Source organism: Orbicella faveolata, unplaced genomic scaffold, assembly GCF_042242905.1.
Source record: "Orbicella faveolata isolate gen_17 unplaced genomic scaffold, um_ofav_v1 contig_4, whole genome shotgun sequence".
NCBI classification, from domain to species: domain Eukaryota; kingdom Metazoa; phylum Cnidaria; class Anthozoa; order Scleractinia; family Merulinidae; genus Orbicella; species Orbicella faveolata.
In genome coordinates, this window is record NW_028301569.1 from 6,519,035 (window position 1) to 6,536,615 (window position 17,581).

The 17,581-nt window shown below is 40.0% G+C and overlaps 1 protein-coding gene across 2 annotated transcripts in view; it reads right to left on the minus strand.

Annotated features, from left to right (window-relative positions):
- Positions 1 to 17,553, minus strand: part of LOC110045529 (uncharacterized) — a 43,573-nt gene extending 26,020 nt beyond the window's left edge. The window contains exons 1-15 of one of the 2 annotated variants that reach the window (XM_089275775.1): positions 17,361 to 17,553; positions 17,210 to 17,260; positions 15,713 to 15,817; positions 14,361 to 14,459; positions 12,207 to 12,527; positions 11,643 to 11,709; positions 10,955 to 11,061; positions 10,077 to 10,163; positions 8,773 to 8,831; positions 8,285 to 8,425; positions 7,638 to 7,700; positions 6,886 to 6,991; positions 6,287 to 6,373; positions 1,630 to 1,712; positions 458 to 551 (exon numbers count right to left, since the gene is read on the minus strand). In XM_089275775.1, coding sequence (XP_089131901.1) covers positions 458 to 551; positions 1,630 to 1,712; positions 6,287 to 6,373; positions 6,886 to 6,991; positions 7,638 to 7,700; positions 8,285 to 8,425; positions 8,773 to 8,831; positions 10,077 to 10,163; positions 10,955 to 11,061; positions 11,643 to 11,709; positions 12,207 to 12,527; positions 14,361 to 14,459; positions 15,713 to 15,817; positions 17,210 to 17,260; positions 17,361 to 17,402 — 1,512 coding nt within the window. In that variant the 5' untranslated portion in view covers positions 17,403 to 17,553. The remainder of the gene's footprint in view (positions 1 to 457; positions 552 to 1,629; positions 1,713 to 6,286; positions 6,374 to 6,885; positions 6,992 to 7,637; positions 7,701 to 8,284; positions 8,426 to 8,772; positions 8,832 to 10,076; positions 10,164 to 10,954; positions 11,062 to 11,642; positions 11,710 to 12,206; positions 12,528 to 14,360; positions 14,460 to 15,712; positions 15,818 to 17,209; positions 17,261 to 17,360) is intronic. The other variant, XM_089275776.1, reaches the window with a different exon arrangement.
- Between the last annotated feature and the right edge of the window lie 28 nt (positions 17,554 to 17,581).

Sequence of the window (17,581 nt, forward strand, 5' to 3'; positions counted from 1 at the left end):
CATTTCTTTGGCAAAATCCAAGAACAGCTTCTGAAATCCAAAAACGTATATTGCATCTCTTAAATACTGCACAGACTCATCCAAGATCACTCAGATCATGGTGCATCAAGGGAGGCGAAGTATCCACCCTGGGCAAGGATTCTTAGGTTCCTTTGATGCACCATGATCCGAGTGATCTTGGTGCATCAAAGGAACTGAAGTATCCACTCTGGGCAAGGATTCTTCGGTTCATTTGATGCACCATGATCAGAGTGATCTTGGATTAATCTGTGTCGTAAAGAAATGCAAAATCCGATTTTGGATTTCAGAATTAAATCTTAGATTTTCCCAATGAAATGCACCCTTACATCTGAACACTTGTCAGTGTTGTTCTCTTATCAGTGCGCAAAATTGGCCATATGCATTACAATATTATTAATTTAATTAATAGAGAATAATAATTCTATTGTAATTGTACCTTAGCAATGAGGTCTGTCCTCTCTTCTTCAAATCTTGTGATATCATCTTTCTTTTGTTGAAGATTACTTTCAAGATCCTTCATTAATGACTCTCTACAGGGAAATTTTATGAGTTTTATTAGTAACTACATGTTCATTAGTTTGGTCATAGAACAATAGCAAATAGGATCATCCTGGACATCAAGTACCTGAAAAGATACCCTGCAACTTCAACTTCACTTTGTCTTGCATTTACATTTTGAAATTACAATATTAGCATAAAAAAGAAAAAAAGATACATATATAACAATTAAAGGTGACAATGGCCTATAGTTTGTGCAAGGAGGCTAATAGAACCACGAGGTCATCGAGTTAACCTCCATCTCGTTTGAGTGAACATAAAAAAACATGGGAGTAGTTGGACAGATTACTAAAGGAAAGAGCTAGAAGAATTGTGGAAACTTACGTTTGATATTGCTAGGATAGAACATAGTTTTTAACACTTTTGGAGAAAGCAAACTGATTTAGATCTTTAAACTTGTATGGTATTTCTTGCCAAAGATCAATGGCCATAAATGAGATCATTTGTTTGCCAGTATTTGTTTTTGCTCGCAATTTGTGAAGCCTGCCTTGGCATATGTATGTACATGTATGCATATGTATGCTTGTTTGGATAGTAAATACGCCAGTATTGCACTGTTCATTTATTTTTTTTAGTGTAAATCTACTAGCATTCTATCACAAATGCCATTTTCTGATTGGCTACACTACTCACTATCTATTCTGTTGTAGATAGTGAGCAGCCTAGCAATGTGCGCTTGTTAACAAACTGGAAACCACTTCTTTGCGTTTTCAAAGTGTCTGTGAAGAGGGTTTAGATAATGCTTTGAACGACTAGTAGATTTATAGTTAAACAATAAGATTATTCACTCTCAATTTCTAAACGCGATAGTTGACTGTCACTCCACCCTGGTCAGAAGATAAATACACCACAACACACACAGTTTTCTGTTACACACTCAAAACAACATTTTATGAAAAAGTAATTGTCATTCTGTCGCATGCATACATACAAACACTGACTATCATCAAAATCGCCCATCAAATTTCCAGAATCACAATCTCATTTTCTACCAATGGATGTCACCTCTCTTCACCTTAAATTGCAACAAAGCAACAAATTTAAACGAACCTGTTTTGGGCTTGTCTCTGTTCTTCCTCCAACTGGTTCTGCAGGTTTCTGACTTGTTGATTAGAGTCTTCCCTTAACGTGACCTACAAAAAGCAATCATATTTTTTATTTAATGCAGTTAAATGCAATTTAACGGAGTTAACAACAAAGAGCGCCAGTGTTGTCTGGAGTCAGCAGCGTTTCATACATGGGCATGCGCCAGATCCCATGTGCTCTTTGACTGAAGTGTGTTTAGCGTTACAGGCGCTAGCGTGTTATTTGCGTGGCAGTTCATGGGACCTCATCTTCAAGGCTTCCTCCCTGAGTAGCGTGTGCATTATTTGTTCTTCGTTCTTCGTTTTTTTTTTTTTCGAATCTTGCCGTTGTTTCTTTCGTTTGGTATGGCACATCGTCGTGCAACAAACAACAGTGTGGCCGCCATGTTGGATTCAAGTCAGCTTTCTTCTTCAGCCGATTCTCCCTCTTCGGTCGTACGTCCTCCCATTTCTTCGACTCCGGTGTCCACTCCGCCCTCCTTCGTCCTCTCTCAACAGGACCTCAGTCAAGCGTTTTCACAAGCCTTGGGGGATACGTTACCTCGCATTTTGGCGGCTTTGCAAAGTCACTCATCGAGTTCTTCGACAGCGGGAAACGCGGCGTCGGGCACGACGTCATCCGGTTCTGTTGTCATTAACCAGCCACTGCCTTCTTCTGCAAGCCAGTCCTCAGGTAATTTGGTCGTTCCTCCCTTTATTTCAACATACTGCACGTTAGGCAATTCTTCTTTATCTTCGCCATCGTTGTTTGGTTCTCGTGGTGCTGCGAATGGATTGCCATCTTCCAACCAGTCTTTCACGCCATTGGTCTCCTTTGGTTCTAATTCCTCCATCGCCTCTACCTCAACATCCCTGAATAGGCCGTTTGTTGTTGGCCCCGGTTATTCCCCTATCCCGGAGAAGCTGGTGACAAAAAATTAGGTCTGGCCAATTTGTGGATCTTGCTGACTTGCTAGCAGAGAACTTGAAAGCCCAGGAGACAGAGCCCCAAACGTACCTTGATGGCAAACTTCTCGTGAGTTCTTCCAAGAAAAGGGTGCAAGAGATCACTGATATCGTGACATGGGTTGAAGCATTTACTGTGTACTCGTGGATCTTCTGCTGTGCTCATTCTTCCAGATGGCAGGACATGACACAATACAAGCTGCTAATTCTCAAGACGTCGCGCCAGTTCCCTGGGAAGGCTTGGCTCCATTACGATGTTGCATTCCGCAAGGACGCAGCTGCTGCAGGTTTGGTGGACTGGTCTCACATGAACCATGATTTGTACAACTTCCATACTCTTTCGTCACCTCTTCCCCAGTCAAGCCAGCAGCCAACCACTTCGTCTTCAGCTTCAATTTCGATAGCCGGTTCATCCACCTTTTGCCGATCTTGGAATGATGGCACCTGTCGCTGGACCTTTGGTCAATGCCGGTACCTCCATCGCTGTGAGAAATGTGAAGGTGATCATCCACATGTCAACTGTCCATTTTGGGCCTCAACCTCTTCCTACCGGCGCTCCCAGTCAACTCCCCCATCCCAAAGCAAACGTCTGCGGCGTTGAAGTGGGATCCAAACCATATGTAAATAGCGTACATTCATCTTGTTCAGTTTCCTTTTCAAATTTTTTGATTCCTGTTCCTGTTAATGTTGTTGTTCCTGCACCACAAGATGCTTTTGGTGATGACATGCCCTCCGAAGTGGCACACCATGCTTTGCCCTCTTGTTCTTTGTCCATTTTGGGCGCCCCGCAACAAGACCTGGTCCCCCCCATCCAGAGTAACCCCCATAGACGCGGAGGAACTTCGGCATGAACTGTGTTCTTACCCCGACCAAACGCAAGTGGAGTACGTGATTTCAGGTCTCACAAATGGTTTTCAGCTGGGTTTTGACCCTCGGGCGGTATCTTTAAAATCGGAGAATAAAAATATGCCTTCAGCATCCCTTCAGCCTTCAGTCATCGACCAGTATCTCCTCACGGAACTCGACAAAGGCCGTGTAGCTGGCCCCTTTGCTATAGCCCCTATCCCAAACCTCCATGTGAGTCGCTTTGGAATTATCCCGAAGAAGTACCAGCCTGGAAAATGGCAGCTTATCTTGGATCTGTCTAGTCCTTTAGGCCATAGTGTCAATGATGGCATTCCAAAAGAACCCCTTTTCAGTGCAGTACATGAAGGTTGATGATATCATCGATGGGATCATGCTTCACGGCAGAGGAACGCTGTTGGCAAAGTTCGAAGTGGAAAATGCTTACCGTAATGTCCCTGTCCATTCTGATGATCGTTACCTACTTGGTATGAAGTGGCGTGGGAAATATTTTATTGATATGGCGCTTCCATTTGGACTACGCTCTGCTCCTTTCATCTTCTCGTCCATTGCAGATATGCTCGAGTGGATCCTCAAACACAATTATAATGTGAATTTTCTTTTACACTACCTGGATGACTTCCATACATTGGGCCCTCCTAACTCACCTGTTTGCCAGAACAATATTGATACTTGTGTTAAGCTATTTAAAAAGTGGGGTATTCCTCTTCACCCGAACAAATTGGAGGGGCCATCTACTTGTTTAACTGTGCTCGGTATTGAGCTCGATTCTCTCTCACTTCAGGCCCGTCTGCCGCAGGATAAGTTTGATCGTATTGCTGCACTTCTGGAAGCCTGGTCCCTCAAACAACATTGCACACGGAAGGAGCTGGAATCTCTCATTGGCAATCTCCAATACGCATGTAAAGTAGTTCCTCAGGGGCGTACCTTCTTGAGACGCATGATCAATTTATTGTCAGCCTTTCGACGTGATAGCCACCCAATTAGGATCAACCAAGACTTTCGCTTAGACCTTCGTTGGTGGCGAGAATTTTTCCATTCTTGGGGTGGTCTCAGTTTCCTGCTTTCCCCACAGTGGGCGACCTTGCCTGAATTTTACGTTTCCTCAGATGCTGCTGGTGCTCGGGGTTATGGTGCAATTTGTGATCATGAATGGTTTGTGGGTGAATGGTCAGCTGTTCAGCATCCCTTGGCAATTGCCTGCAAAGAGTTGTTTCCAGTGGTTATTGCAGCTTCCCTATGGGGCCACCGATGGGCTTCTAAACGAGTTGAGTTCTGCTCCGACAACATGGCAGTCGTTAGTGTTTTGCGTTCGGGCACCACGAAGGATCCGAACGTGATGGTTCTTCTCCGTCACTTGTCACTTGTGGCAGCCCGACATTCCTTTGCCTTTACTGCCTCTCATACGCCGGGTAAAGACAACTCGATTGCTGATGCCTTATCTCGTTTTGATTTTCAGCGTTTCCATCATCTTGCTCCTCATGCAGCTCCTGGGGCGACTCCAATTCCGTTAACGCTGCTGGCTCAGCTGCCCGTAATTTGACAGATAAATGCCAGTTCTATTTGACCAATGGCCTCACACCGTCTACTCGCCAAGTTTATGCTTCGGCTCAACGTCAGTTCTTAGATTTTTGTCACTAATTTGCCAGTTACTGGGTGCCTACGGATTTGGGCATTTTTCTCGGGGCTCTGGCCTCCCCATCCATGAGCCCCTCTCTTCTCCGAGCTGGCTAGCGCGCTGCTCGGAGGTCCTCCGGCTTGGCGTGGGGGCTCATGGCTGGCTTGCCAGGATTTGCCAGCCATGGGAGCAGTCTCCATCTAGGAGCTGGCTGCCAATAGTGGAAGCTCCTGGATATCACAGGCACCCAGCCTCCATTTTGCGATGCAGTTGTTAAATGCAGTTAAATGCAATTTAACGGAGTTAACAACAAAGAGCGCCAGTGTTGTCTGGAGTCAGCAGCGTTTCATACATGGGCATGCGCCAGATCCCATGTGCTCTTTGACTGAAGTGTGTTTAGCGTTACAGGCGCTAGCGTGTTATTTGCGTGGCAGTTCATGGGACCTCATCTTCAAGGCTTCCTCCCTCCCCCCCATTTCCCTCCCTCTTTTCCACTGTTCACACAGTGTGACGGGTGCCTGCTCTCCCTTCTGCGTGGGGGCTCATGGCTGGCTTGCCAGGATTTGCCAGCCATGGGAGCAGTCTCCATCTAGGAGCTGGCTGCCAATAGTGGAAGCTCCTGGATATCACAGGCACCCAGCCTCCATTTTGCGATGCAGTTGTTAACTGTTAGGAGTATGCAGTTTGCTTAGAGGGAATGAAAACATCCTGGGGATTAATACATGTACTTGTACGATACACAGTGAAAGATGATCATAGTAGCTCCTAGTGCAGACACATCTTTCTAGAACACAATACCAGAGATGCCAACCTAAAAAAATTCAAATCTGGAGGACTACGAATTTTGCATTCTCGATCCTTAGAGAACATTTTTTAAAGCAGAACTTTATGCTCCCTCATCATAGGCCTGCTATGCGTGCAGAGAGCTTTATTATCTAGCTCTCTGCACGGATTGCAGGCTTATGATGAGGGAGCATTATTACTGGTAACTGCTTCAACCACTGAAAATAATTCATCAAATACTCCAAAATTTTCCCTTAGAAAATGCCAAAAATGAGTCTGAAAAATGTACTTTGAACACTTTCCTTTGTATATGTGGCATTTGGTGACCCATATGGGAGACCAGAAATTCCATCTGTATCTGGAAGAGTCCTGCATAATATGGGAGTTGACATACTGTACATGCAATACTAACCTCAGAATCTAGTTTGCTTTTAGTTTCATTGAGTTGCTTTTGGAGATATTCTATGAATGTTTCTTTCTCTTTTAGTACTACGTTAGCCTGGAAAAAGAAAAAGAAAACACAATCAGTCTTGTCACAAAGCAAGGCTTTAAGACTGTATTGTTCAGAAAACGTAATCATCAACATTATTATCATCCTCATCATCACTATTATCATCATCTTCATCATTGACATTCCTGCTTCTGTTCATTCTTCTTTTTCATTATATGACTGGCCCCATGAGTGGGTAAGATGAACTGAATCCTGTGTCATGATTGGCTACCTGAGCAGGCAAGATGGTGCTATCTTGTCAGCTCGGGATTACCTTCTGAGTCCTGCAAGAAAATAGTGTTCTTTTTCCATATAATAAATCCTTTATTGACCAAGCTTGTTCAGTCAAGATGCCTGGATACTGACCTTGTTCTATTTTTATGAACCTCAACTCCATCTCTGTCCATAAACATGCAAAAAAAGAGCTTAGCCAATATCCAGCCATCTTGAACGCTTAGTCAATAACCCCTTATATTTCACAGGTTACAACACGGATACTTTTTGGTTCATTTTGTTCTTACCTGGCTGAGGTCATGTTGAAGGTTTATTAAATTGCGCTGTTGTTCCTGGCTCTGTTCTTGAGCTTGTTTTCTGTTTTCTGTGGATGCTGTTATTGCTGTCTGCAGACTGTCAAATTATTTTGTGGACACAAATTTGATTATCCATGATAAAAGTTATGATTATTTTGTGAAATTGCACACTATTTTACAAATGTATCACATTACCACTGTATGTTATGTTTTGCAACACTTTGCCTTAAGTATTCTTGTGGAATAATACTTTATGATTGGCCTATGTGATAACATTGGTTTTGGTTTTATGACACTCAAGAGGCCATATTCACATTGTTGGTAATGGACTGGAACTACACTCCCAGACAAAAAGTTGGGACACGAAGCAAGTTCTCCCCTCCCACCACTGACAATGTTGATAATCGGGAGATTTTTTCCCTTTTTGTTGAAAAAACGCGACGTTTTCCAACATTGATTAGGGGGGATGGGTAATACATGATCCAGCTCAAATGTCCCAACTACATGTACTTTTGTTCAGGATTGTAGCTTGCAATGGAGGATAATGAGGGGAATCTTATCTCTTTTTAATGATATTCCCCGCATGAGCCTCCATTACAAGCTAGTTCCAGTCCAATACGAAGAATATCAATATGGTCTATTGAAAACCACTCTAAACTTTACAACGATAGAACATTCATGCTATCATATGCTGTAATACTGCCCACTGGTTTTAACAATAAACTAGAGTAATGTTCAGTTACCTCTGGACTTGTTCAATTTTTGATGCCTTTTCCACTTCAAGCTCCTTCACTTTCATTTGTAAGCTGGATAGAGATGATCAAACCATGTGGTTTTAGACACAATTGAGAAAAAAAAAGATAAATGTATTTCCTAATAAGCAACTAAAGATTACTGACTTCAGCTGTGACGCACTTTCACTTTCATCCCAACATAACAAGTAGTTTTTGCATACATAGATAGATTCACATGTGCAACCTTTCTTTAACATGATTACAAGTCAAAGCTTTTAGCTTGTGGGGTCCCTTAATCAAGTAGTATTATGTAGAGTGGAAAATCTGGGCACAGGACTATCAAGAAGGTATTAAAAGCATGTTCCCAAGTGATTCCATGTTTGCTGTATTTTAAAGTCCTTATTACCGGTATACAGCATTGCTGTTTTTTCCAGTGTTGGCACAACTCTCAACCCTGAACCTGAAAACCAAATTCTTCTTACTGGTCCCCTACATTTCTACAGTAATGGCTGGGAGAATTTGTTAAAATATCAACACCATTTCTCTTGGGTGATCTGTTCCTTGATTCTTATGACTGCATGCATGAATATGTATTGACATTACAAGGAGAAATAAGACACTGATCAGAATTGAACTAAAAGTGCTAATATTAACACCTGTTGACTTCTATTAAGGTTGCATTGAATTTTTCCTGCCATGATTTATGTTCCTCCTCCTTTTCTTGCTGCAGTGAAGACACCTGTTGTTGTGCAGTGGAGAGTTGATTCTGTAATGTGATTACTTCATTGCCTGAGGGTCTGTATTAAAAAAATGCATTAGTAATAGAAAGAGGATGTTTTATAAATCATCGGAATCATCATGGGGTATCAAGAAAAGAAATTAAAAAATTAACTTGAAAAATAGTAATCAGGCACCATGCTCATTAGAAGGACACAGTCAAATGCAGGAACAAACAGGATACAGATGACCAAGTGAAGGAATGAGCAGAAAAAATAAATGAATGAATGACTAACTGTCAAACAAAACAAATGAGGGGTGAATGAATGAACAAACAGACAAACAATTGAACAATCAACTGAGCAAACAAATAAAAGAATGAAAGGAAACAAATGAACATTACTTTACATGTAGGCATATAGCAAACCTTTGAGATAACTGTTTTTCTAAGTTTTCATTAAGTCTTGTTTTATCTTCCAGTTGTTCCTAAAAGAGCAAATTATATTTTGGAATTGACAAGTCAGTAGTTTAACTAGCCTTGTTTAAGTTTCCAATGTGTATTTACATACATGTACAGGGAACTTTTGGCATAAAGCTCTCTAAAGGCTGGTTTTCACTAGCAACAGTCGTAGTCGGAGTCATAATCAGAAGCATAGAGTGATACGATCTAGTGAAAATCAAGCCGACGGAGTCAGAAGCAGAACACCCATTCCGCTTATGACTCTGTCGCTTACGATCTAGTGAAAACTAGATTGTCGGAGTCGGAAGCAGAAGCGGAAGAATAAACCAATTACAATGCTCCATTCTGGGCCTTGTGATTGGTTGGTTCTTCCGCTTCTGCTTCCGACTCCGACAATCTAGTTTTCACTGGATCATAAGCGACAGAGTCGTAAATGGAATTGGAAGAAATGGAAACATTCTGATTCTTCCGACTCCGTCGAGCTTATGACTCCACTTATGACTCTGATTTTCGATTTTCACTAGGTCATAAGCGCTCTTACGTCTCTGACTACGATTCCGACTCCGTCGCTAGTGAAAACCAGCCTTAACTTATTGTAACTAAGGTGACAGACTTGTTCCAGCTGTTTGAGCTTTCATTTGAGATCTTTATCAAAGTCCAACATCATTAGGCAGTGTGTTATATTATGATAGATGAGATGAAGTGGTGCTAAGATTTTTTAAAAAATTAAGATTTTAAATAAATAAATTAATTAATCAATTACCGTACATGTTATCAATAGGAATTTGCAGTGGCACATCCTACAGTGAGGATCTTTATCCAAGTTGTTTCCAGATCAAACTGGAATTTAGAGGTGCTGGTTTTTGTGGAGGGAGAAAAACCAGAGAACCCAGAGAACTATTGGAGCAAGGCGAGAACCAACAACAAAGTCAGTGCACTTATGACACAGGGTCCAAGATTCGAACCTGGGCCACATTGGTGGGAGGCAAGTGCTCTCACCACTGCACCATCCCTGCTCCCCCAACTTTAGACTAATACAAATTGGAATCTTTGATTGTTTGCTTACATGTACATGAGGGCTTAAAAACAAAGGGAAACAACCATAGCTTTTAATTTAACAGTGACAGTGAGTGTGAGTGACAGTGAGTTTGAGTGACAGGGTTTCATGGTCAAGGTACTAAGAACTAGAGCCTGTCGCTTACGCTAGTGGTCACAAGGACAGCATCAACTGTGACATTCCCCTTTGAACAAATTCATTTCTATTCAGTCACCTTTAACCTGTTGATTTCCTCATTGGAAATGTTCTGTTGCCTTTGTTCTTCCTCCAAAGCTGCTTTCAGTCCAGCATTTTCTGTTGCCTAAAACAAACAGTGTCAGTTTGAATGTTATCCTGACAGAGACACTGTTTTCATTTAAACCTTTGCATCTATTTAGAAATAAAACTAACCATGCTATCATTATCAAATTAAAAGTTAACAATACTTAAAATTAAAAATTAAATATCATTTTAGAGTTCTAAAATATTTCCATGCTATCATCAAAATGTTATCAGTTTTCATCACACATAAATTTTCTGTCATAATACAACAACAACAAACAACAACCTCCTTTGTTTTACCCTTATTCTTACACATTGCAGTTAAAAGCTCTTAAGCTGTTAAATCTAGCTGCATGAGTACTAAGCTTATTTAAGACTGGTTTTCACTAACGATGGAGTCAGAGGTGTAGTCATAGTAATAAGAGCGTTCATGACTTAGTGAAAATCAAAAATTGGATGCATAAGATGAGTCATTAACCCAACAGAATCAGAGTTGGAAGAAACAGAATGTTTCTGTTTTCTTCTGAATCCACTCATGATTCCATCGCTTATAATCCAGTGAAAACTAGATTGTTGGGATTGGAAGCAGAAGTAGAAGAACCAACCACTCACAAGGCCCAGAATCAAGCATTGTGATTGGTTTATTCCTTCACTTCTGCTACCAATGTCGATGATGTAGTTTTCACTAGATCATAAGTTAGGGAGTCATAAGCAAACTCGGTTTTATTGTTCTGACCTTGGTTTGATTTTCACTAGATCATATCACTCTGCACCTCTGATTATAACTCCAACTGCGACTCCATTGCTGGAAAAAAACCAGCCTTTAGTTACCAGTTCTGAAGTGCGTTGAGCCAAGTTTATCTGCTCACTCTGGCTTCCAGTCTGGGCCTCTAGTGCCTTGGCTAGCTCCACTTTCAATTGTGCAAACTCTGCCATGGCTTAAGGAAAATTTGAGAAAAAGAATTTGGTCCAATCAGCAGTTTACACTACCTGAGGGTGTTCTAGAAAGAAATAGTCAAATTGAACAGCATAGAGATAAATATAATGAGGAGGTACAGCTGCCCACTGGTTAATGTGTTATATTCCCGGCTTCAAGCCTTAATCAGGATTGTGTTAATTAATTGGTAATTAATTAATTATGCTAAAAAAGAAATAAGCACTCCGTACCAATTAGCCTCCCCTCTCACTTCAGTTACCAAATGTAATTTAAATGTAGGCTCCAGATGCTCATTATTGAATCACTATTCTTCTGGTATACCTTAGAGTTTGCACAATAGTAATATTCTTTACAAAGTAGATAATAAAAAAGTCACTGTCTGTAAATATTTTGCCTACACTACCAAGAGAACCAAAAGCTTAGAGACTTCATTTTTCAAAAAACTAAAACCCTTAACCCAGACCCAGTCCTCTGGTCCGTGCCAGTAAAATATCCTTTTTGCTTGTTCTCCAATGCAACATCGACATTGTCAGAAATACATGTGCTATGTTTTCACCTATCAATGACAAGCGGCCTACTCACATTTAACGCTATTTTCTTTTTCTTCCATGACTTTTCTGTCTGATTCTTTCTCTAAATTTTGCTTCTCCTAAAATGACAGAAAAGGTAAACTTAGTCCATAACATAAAATATATTACCATTACTATCCACTGTAGCATGGATTGATTGTTACATGTGCTTCATAGGGGATAACGTGGGGGGGGGGGGGGGGGTTTGTGCTGAGGGAGACATGGCCTGAACTTCATGCTTTATGTACCTGTTAACCACCTCTTGCTGCTTTTCTTATTTCAACATTAATTTTTATGTGTGATGGTGCAAAGTTTCACCCTTTTTCCCCTGGTACCCACCACCTTGGGTATCCCATTTGTACCCCCCTCACCACCCCTAAAGAATTCCTGCCCATTTTACACCCTATTTCCAGGTCTCCATCCCTTCACTTACAAAATATGCACAAAAATTCAAAACTGCGTAACAGGGAGTGAAATCACTATTAATACAGAACTCGGCATGGCTAGTGTCATTAGTGAGGGTTCCAAAGGTCGCGGGAGGGAGGATATCAGTTTTAGAAAACAAGACTCAAAAAACCTTTTCCAGTAAGCTGTTCTTTTCTTCCAGTTCAACCCTTTCTTTAGTGATCTTGTCAACCTCTTCTTTCAAGGCAGCAGAGTACCATTTTTCTTCTTTCAGTGAAGCATTCAACTCATTGAGTTCTTGCTGCAGATACAAAATCTCTTGCGTTTTATCCTCCAGTTCTTTAAGCTGGCTGGACAATAGAGAAACCTCAGACTCCTTTCTAGGAGCTGGAAGCTCCTCATCAAAAGACGAGAACGAGCCATGTCTCTCACTCCAAATCTTTGTTGAATCAGCAGGTAAACTCTGTGACAAAGGTGCAACTGATTTCTTAACCTTTAGAGATGAAAAGTAACATGTTAGGGCTGTGAATAGTTAATGCAGGACTTTGCGAGAAGGTGGCACTAGCATTTTTCTTTGTAAGCCTGAGACATTTTGACTTTTTAAATTGCAGGGACAAGACTTCAAAGTGTTTCAAATGCAAGCACAGGACCTTCAGACCCTAAGACATTGAGATGTCATATACAAAAGCAAACAAATCGGGACTTCTAGACTTTCATACCCTTGCAAAAAATCGAGACATTGAGACAGCTTAGTTTGTGAAAAAAATTGAGACTGCAAGATGCACACAACCACTAAAAAGGGGAGACTGTGAGACCTGTGAAATTCAAAACAGATTTTGTAACACTATGAAGGACCAATCGCCACCCCGTATGTTGACTTCAAACATCGCATAAAGGAGTAATAATTTATTGAGATCCAGTCACAAAATTCCTCTTTGAATAGAGACAATGGCTTTGAATTAGCCAAGTGAACATCTATGACACTAATTAGCTCCCTCAAGACCCTAAGAACATGCTACAACCCTCCTTAGTATATACCACACAAGTGAATAGTGCTTTTCGCACGCTCTAATTGGTTAACTCCAAGGTGATTAGCAAGTACTGTTCACCTCCGAGCAGCCAGCGCGAGAGATTTTAAAATTTCCAAGCGCTTGTCACACATAACATAAAGTCTTGGTCCGCTAATTATTCAGCTTGTGTTGTATATGTTGTAGGTAATTTTTTTCTTCAGGTAAATTTGATTTTTACCTAGGTAATATTTTTTTAACCAGGTAATTTTAAAACAAATTTTTTTACCTGGATATTTGGACCGAGGTGAGTCTGGGACCCAAAAAAGCAATAATTAGGAGAAAAAAAAGAAATTTTTTCAACTTGAGCTGTGTAGTCTAGTGGAGATCGAGATGGACATGTAATCTGAAGGTCTTGGGTTCAACACACGGTAGGTACTTGTAATTTCCTTCTTCCTTTGAAATTAATAATTAGATAGGAAAATAAGAAGAGGTAGGCGTAGAATAGGGAGATAGTGAAAGAGAAGAAGAAGTAGGTGGGAGCAGGGAGAGATGAAGAGAAGATTTTTCTCCTCCTTTTTTTATTTTTCTTTTCTTTTTAGAGCCCCCTAAAAATACCAGGCCCCTATTTTTAACCACACCCCATAAATTAAAACCCTTTTTAGTTAGTTGACTGAAACAGAGCAAGAGACAAATTACCTGGTTAAAAAAAAATACCTAGTTAAATAATAAATTTACCTAGTTAAAAAAAAATTACCTACTGAACATTTTTAACTGCAACATATATACTAAAACAATTATTCACCTCAGTGTCGGTGAAAGTGATGAATATTTACCTCCACTTCAGTGAATAATTGTTAATTAACATTCACATACATTGTATTTACTGTGGTTGAGGAAGTTCTGTTGAGCCAAACTTTTAAACTTTTATTGCACTTTGAGTACAGGATATTACTTAATATTGTAATTTAGAGCTGAAGTTGTTTTAAATTAGGAAATGAAAAAAATCTGTCTCCCAATCATGACTTAACAAATTATCTGATGATTCATTTGGGAGGTTAGAATTCTGCAATTTGTCACATGCAGCTGATTGAATGGAAGTATGTACAAACAGGACAATTGTAACCTCCCAAGGTGGCAAAAAGGTTGTAAACATGTTAACCCAATCTGTCTATGGACATTTTTTAAGTAATCTTAAACAACACCCTGAAGAGAGGTCTTGGGTAACTGAGCTAACCTGCTTGTCATGTTCTTATAAAGTCCTTAAAGATCTTAGTGTGGTGTCTTGATAACATTTGACAGGAGTAGCTTCAACTTACTGCTGTGGAATCATTTTCCGTCTCATGTACTTGATCAAAATGTGCTTGCAACTCTCCAGGACTGTTAAAACTTTTCATACACAAGGGGCAGATGAAAGCCTAAATATTGAAAATTAATATACAATGGCCACTTCACTACAGCAGCTACTTTTTTCTGTCCACAAGGTAACTTTTTAGGTGGCTGTTGTGGACAGGTTCGACTGTATACTGTTGAGATTACAGTACATGGAATGTTTCATGTACCACATTAAAAGCTTGTAACATAATACTGTAGTTAATGCTAAATCAATAACTCTCCTTGAAAGAGACTATTTCCGAAAATTTAGTGTAGAAAATTGAACGAATAATTATAAGGGCCAAAGTTTTTTTCTTATTCTTTGTGAGAACTGCTGTACTAATTGTTATTCAGTGTTCCAGATAAGTGAGGGGTCTCAGGTAAAAAACACAATGAGGTCAGCTACATGACCCAACACATTAATCGAAAATTTATAATGATTTGGTGGGAGCAGTGGGAATTGATTCATTGGAATTCCTTATTGGCACACTGCATTGAAAAATTATCTGGAACCCTGTTTATTATACATGTAACTTCACCGATAGGGTATTTTTGAGAAGGTGACAGACATCATTTTCTCAAATTCTCAACCAAGCTTTGGAACAAGGAAAATTAATGGTGGACGTAAATTCTCGGAAAAAAGGTCCAAAATTGCGAGGTCTGATGTTCATAATAGGTTAAAATTTGCCAAGATATCTAGCAAAGACCTACTGTATATGAAAATGCAAAAAAATGGATTTCGAGAATTTGATTTTAGTGGCACTTTCATCTTGAAACTTGAAGGCATTTTCCAGGGAGTGATCCAGTGGATCCATTTGAATCTTAAACATACTCATTGTATCACTGCAGCAACTATTCTTCTTTAACGAATATAGTATTGTTTCTTGAATCTGTCGTAAGCAGGTAAGGAGAATTCAGAGATAAGTCACTGGTGTGGATTGTGGGTACTTTCCATTCTGAAACCAAAAATTTTGAAAATTTCAAAATGGGCAGAAATGGTATAGTCTAGATATTTCCTGGGAAAGTTTCCAGAAAATCCAGAAACTGCTGAATTTTCAGAAAGTGAACCATTCACCCTAAACCCTGAAAATTCTGGGAGGAAAGGGCTTCAAATGGAACAGAAACTCCAGTTAAGAAGTTTTCAAAATTTTGGTAAACCTTGCAATGTTGTCCTCTTTTCCGGAAATTCTAAAAAAATGTTGTTCCAATCATCACTGGAAACATACAGAAATTAAAACTGGAATCTTTCATCAAATGGAAAGCACCCTGTGAGTTAATAAAAGTGCATCATTCTTACCCCACTGGTTGGTGATGGCTCGCTGTCAACATGTGCTGTTTCAAAATGGATTTGAAGACTCTCTGGAGACTCCATTGAGATCATACATACTGGACAGATGAAACCCTAATGAACATAAGAAAACACTTGACGTTTGAAGTTGTCCTTCAGTAACATATTTGGTGATTAAACAGACAACTCTATTGAAGCCTTACACTACTGCATTTCTTCAAATTCCAAGTGTTCACCAATCTACAGCATTGCCAGGGAATGTAAAGAAACTATTCCACTGTTCTTGACATAAAAATGGGTGTTGGTGACACAAACAATTAGAATGTCATAATAAGGATAATGAGTAGTCCAAATTTATGTCATGATGGTAACACACAATAAATAGAAAATCGCTACTGAGTAGTAGAGATAACAAAATATCTAAGCAGTCCAGTTTTAAATAGAGGGTCTCTGAGTTCAATGCATTCGGCAAAAGCTTGGAATTAAAAAGAACTACCCGTAATTGAATTGTCTATAGGAAAACAGCCATACAGGAAGTAACTTTTGAAACCTTGGTATAACTCTTGCTTGAGTTCAAAAAGAGTTGCAGAAATAGCAGTGTGTAACAATCTTTCGTTGGAGAAAGTATCCATACCCGCCACAAGAGGGTTACTGGAAATTCCACTTGGGAGGGTGTCTCAAAAGCCACAATTTTTAAAGGAAAGTATGCAACAAAAGTGGAGTTTCATGAGGGATAGGGAGGGGGGATTGATGCCAAAAACTCTTCATGAGAGGGTATAGATATTTTCTGGAACAACACAACCTGCTCACTTGCAGAGTGTTGTTTGCATTATGCAGTTACAGAAAATATCCATACTCCTCTCACAGAAAGGATTAGAATTTCCTGGACGTGGGGAAGGGGGTTTGGGAAGACAAAAAAAAAAAAAAAAAAGAAAGAAAGAAATGAAATTTAATTAGAATTTCCAGAGGGGTGAGGCATCCTGGAAAAAATTCCTTCTGCCATGGGGGAGGTGTGGATATTTTCTGGAACTACATATAACTGCATTTGTCACATAGCATCAAAAAAGTTCTACATCCAATTTGGTAAACCACTCATACAAGAGTTTAAGGTTACATCCTGCATTTTGAAAGAAGGGAAATAAAAACATCTGAAATCTTACTGGGGGGAGGGGGGGGGGGGGTTGCACCAGCCAAGAGACCGGGCAAGAGAGCACTCCAAACTATAGCTGGAAAACGTGATCGACGTGGAAAATAATTAAAGACATTTGCATATCAAACTGAAATTTCAAAATAATAGTATTCCTTCCGAGACTGCACACTCTAGCACGTTTTCTGGCATGATGTGACGCTAACTGAGCAACCTGTTCAGTTAGTAAGTTGATATATGAGGCGATAGTGTTTTGGCGCGCGCTTTACCAGTTTCGATCCACTAGCTACGATACAATCATGCAAGCAGTAATTAATCACTGTCTTTTGCTTCTCGTATAATATAAACTGCCTACTTACGGAGGTTTCCGTGACAGGTTGCGGCTGGTTTGTCTTTGTTAGGCTGTCCGGCTGTGGAACACGAACAACACAGTAAGCTTATAGTACGCTTGTTCACTTCTTGTCATTTACGAATGTCGTGACCTCAGCTGCTCACTTTCAAATATTATACCTGATCGTTGTCCTTTCGTTTATCACGCCAGCGCTTGAACATCTTGGATTTCCTTAATTATACGATAAATTTAAAACAAATTTCTTTACAATTTCTTTATAATTATCGTATAACCAACTCCAAAATTAATGGCCTTTTTGGAGAACGGGCCAGTCACCAAAACAAAGATGGCCGCCATTCATGTGAAAAGCCGCTGACCAAGTATTTTGAAGGCGGTGTGT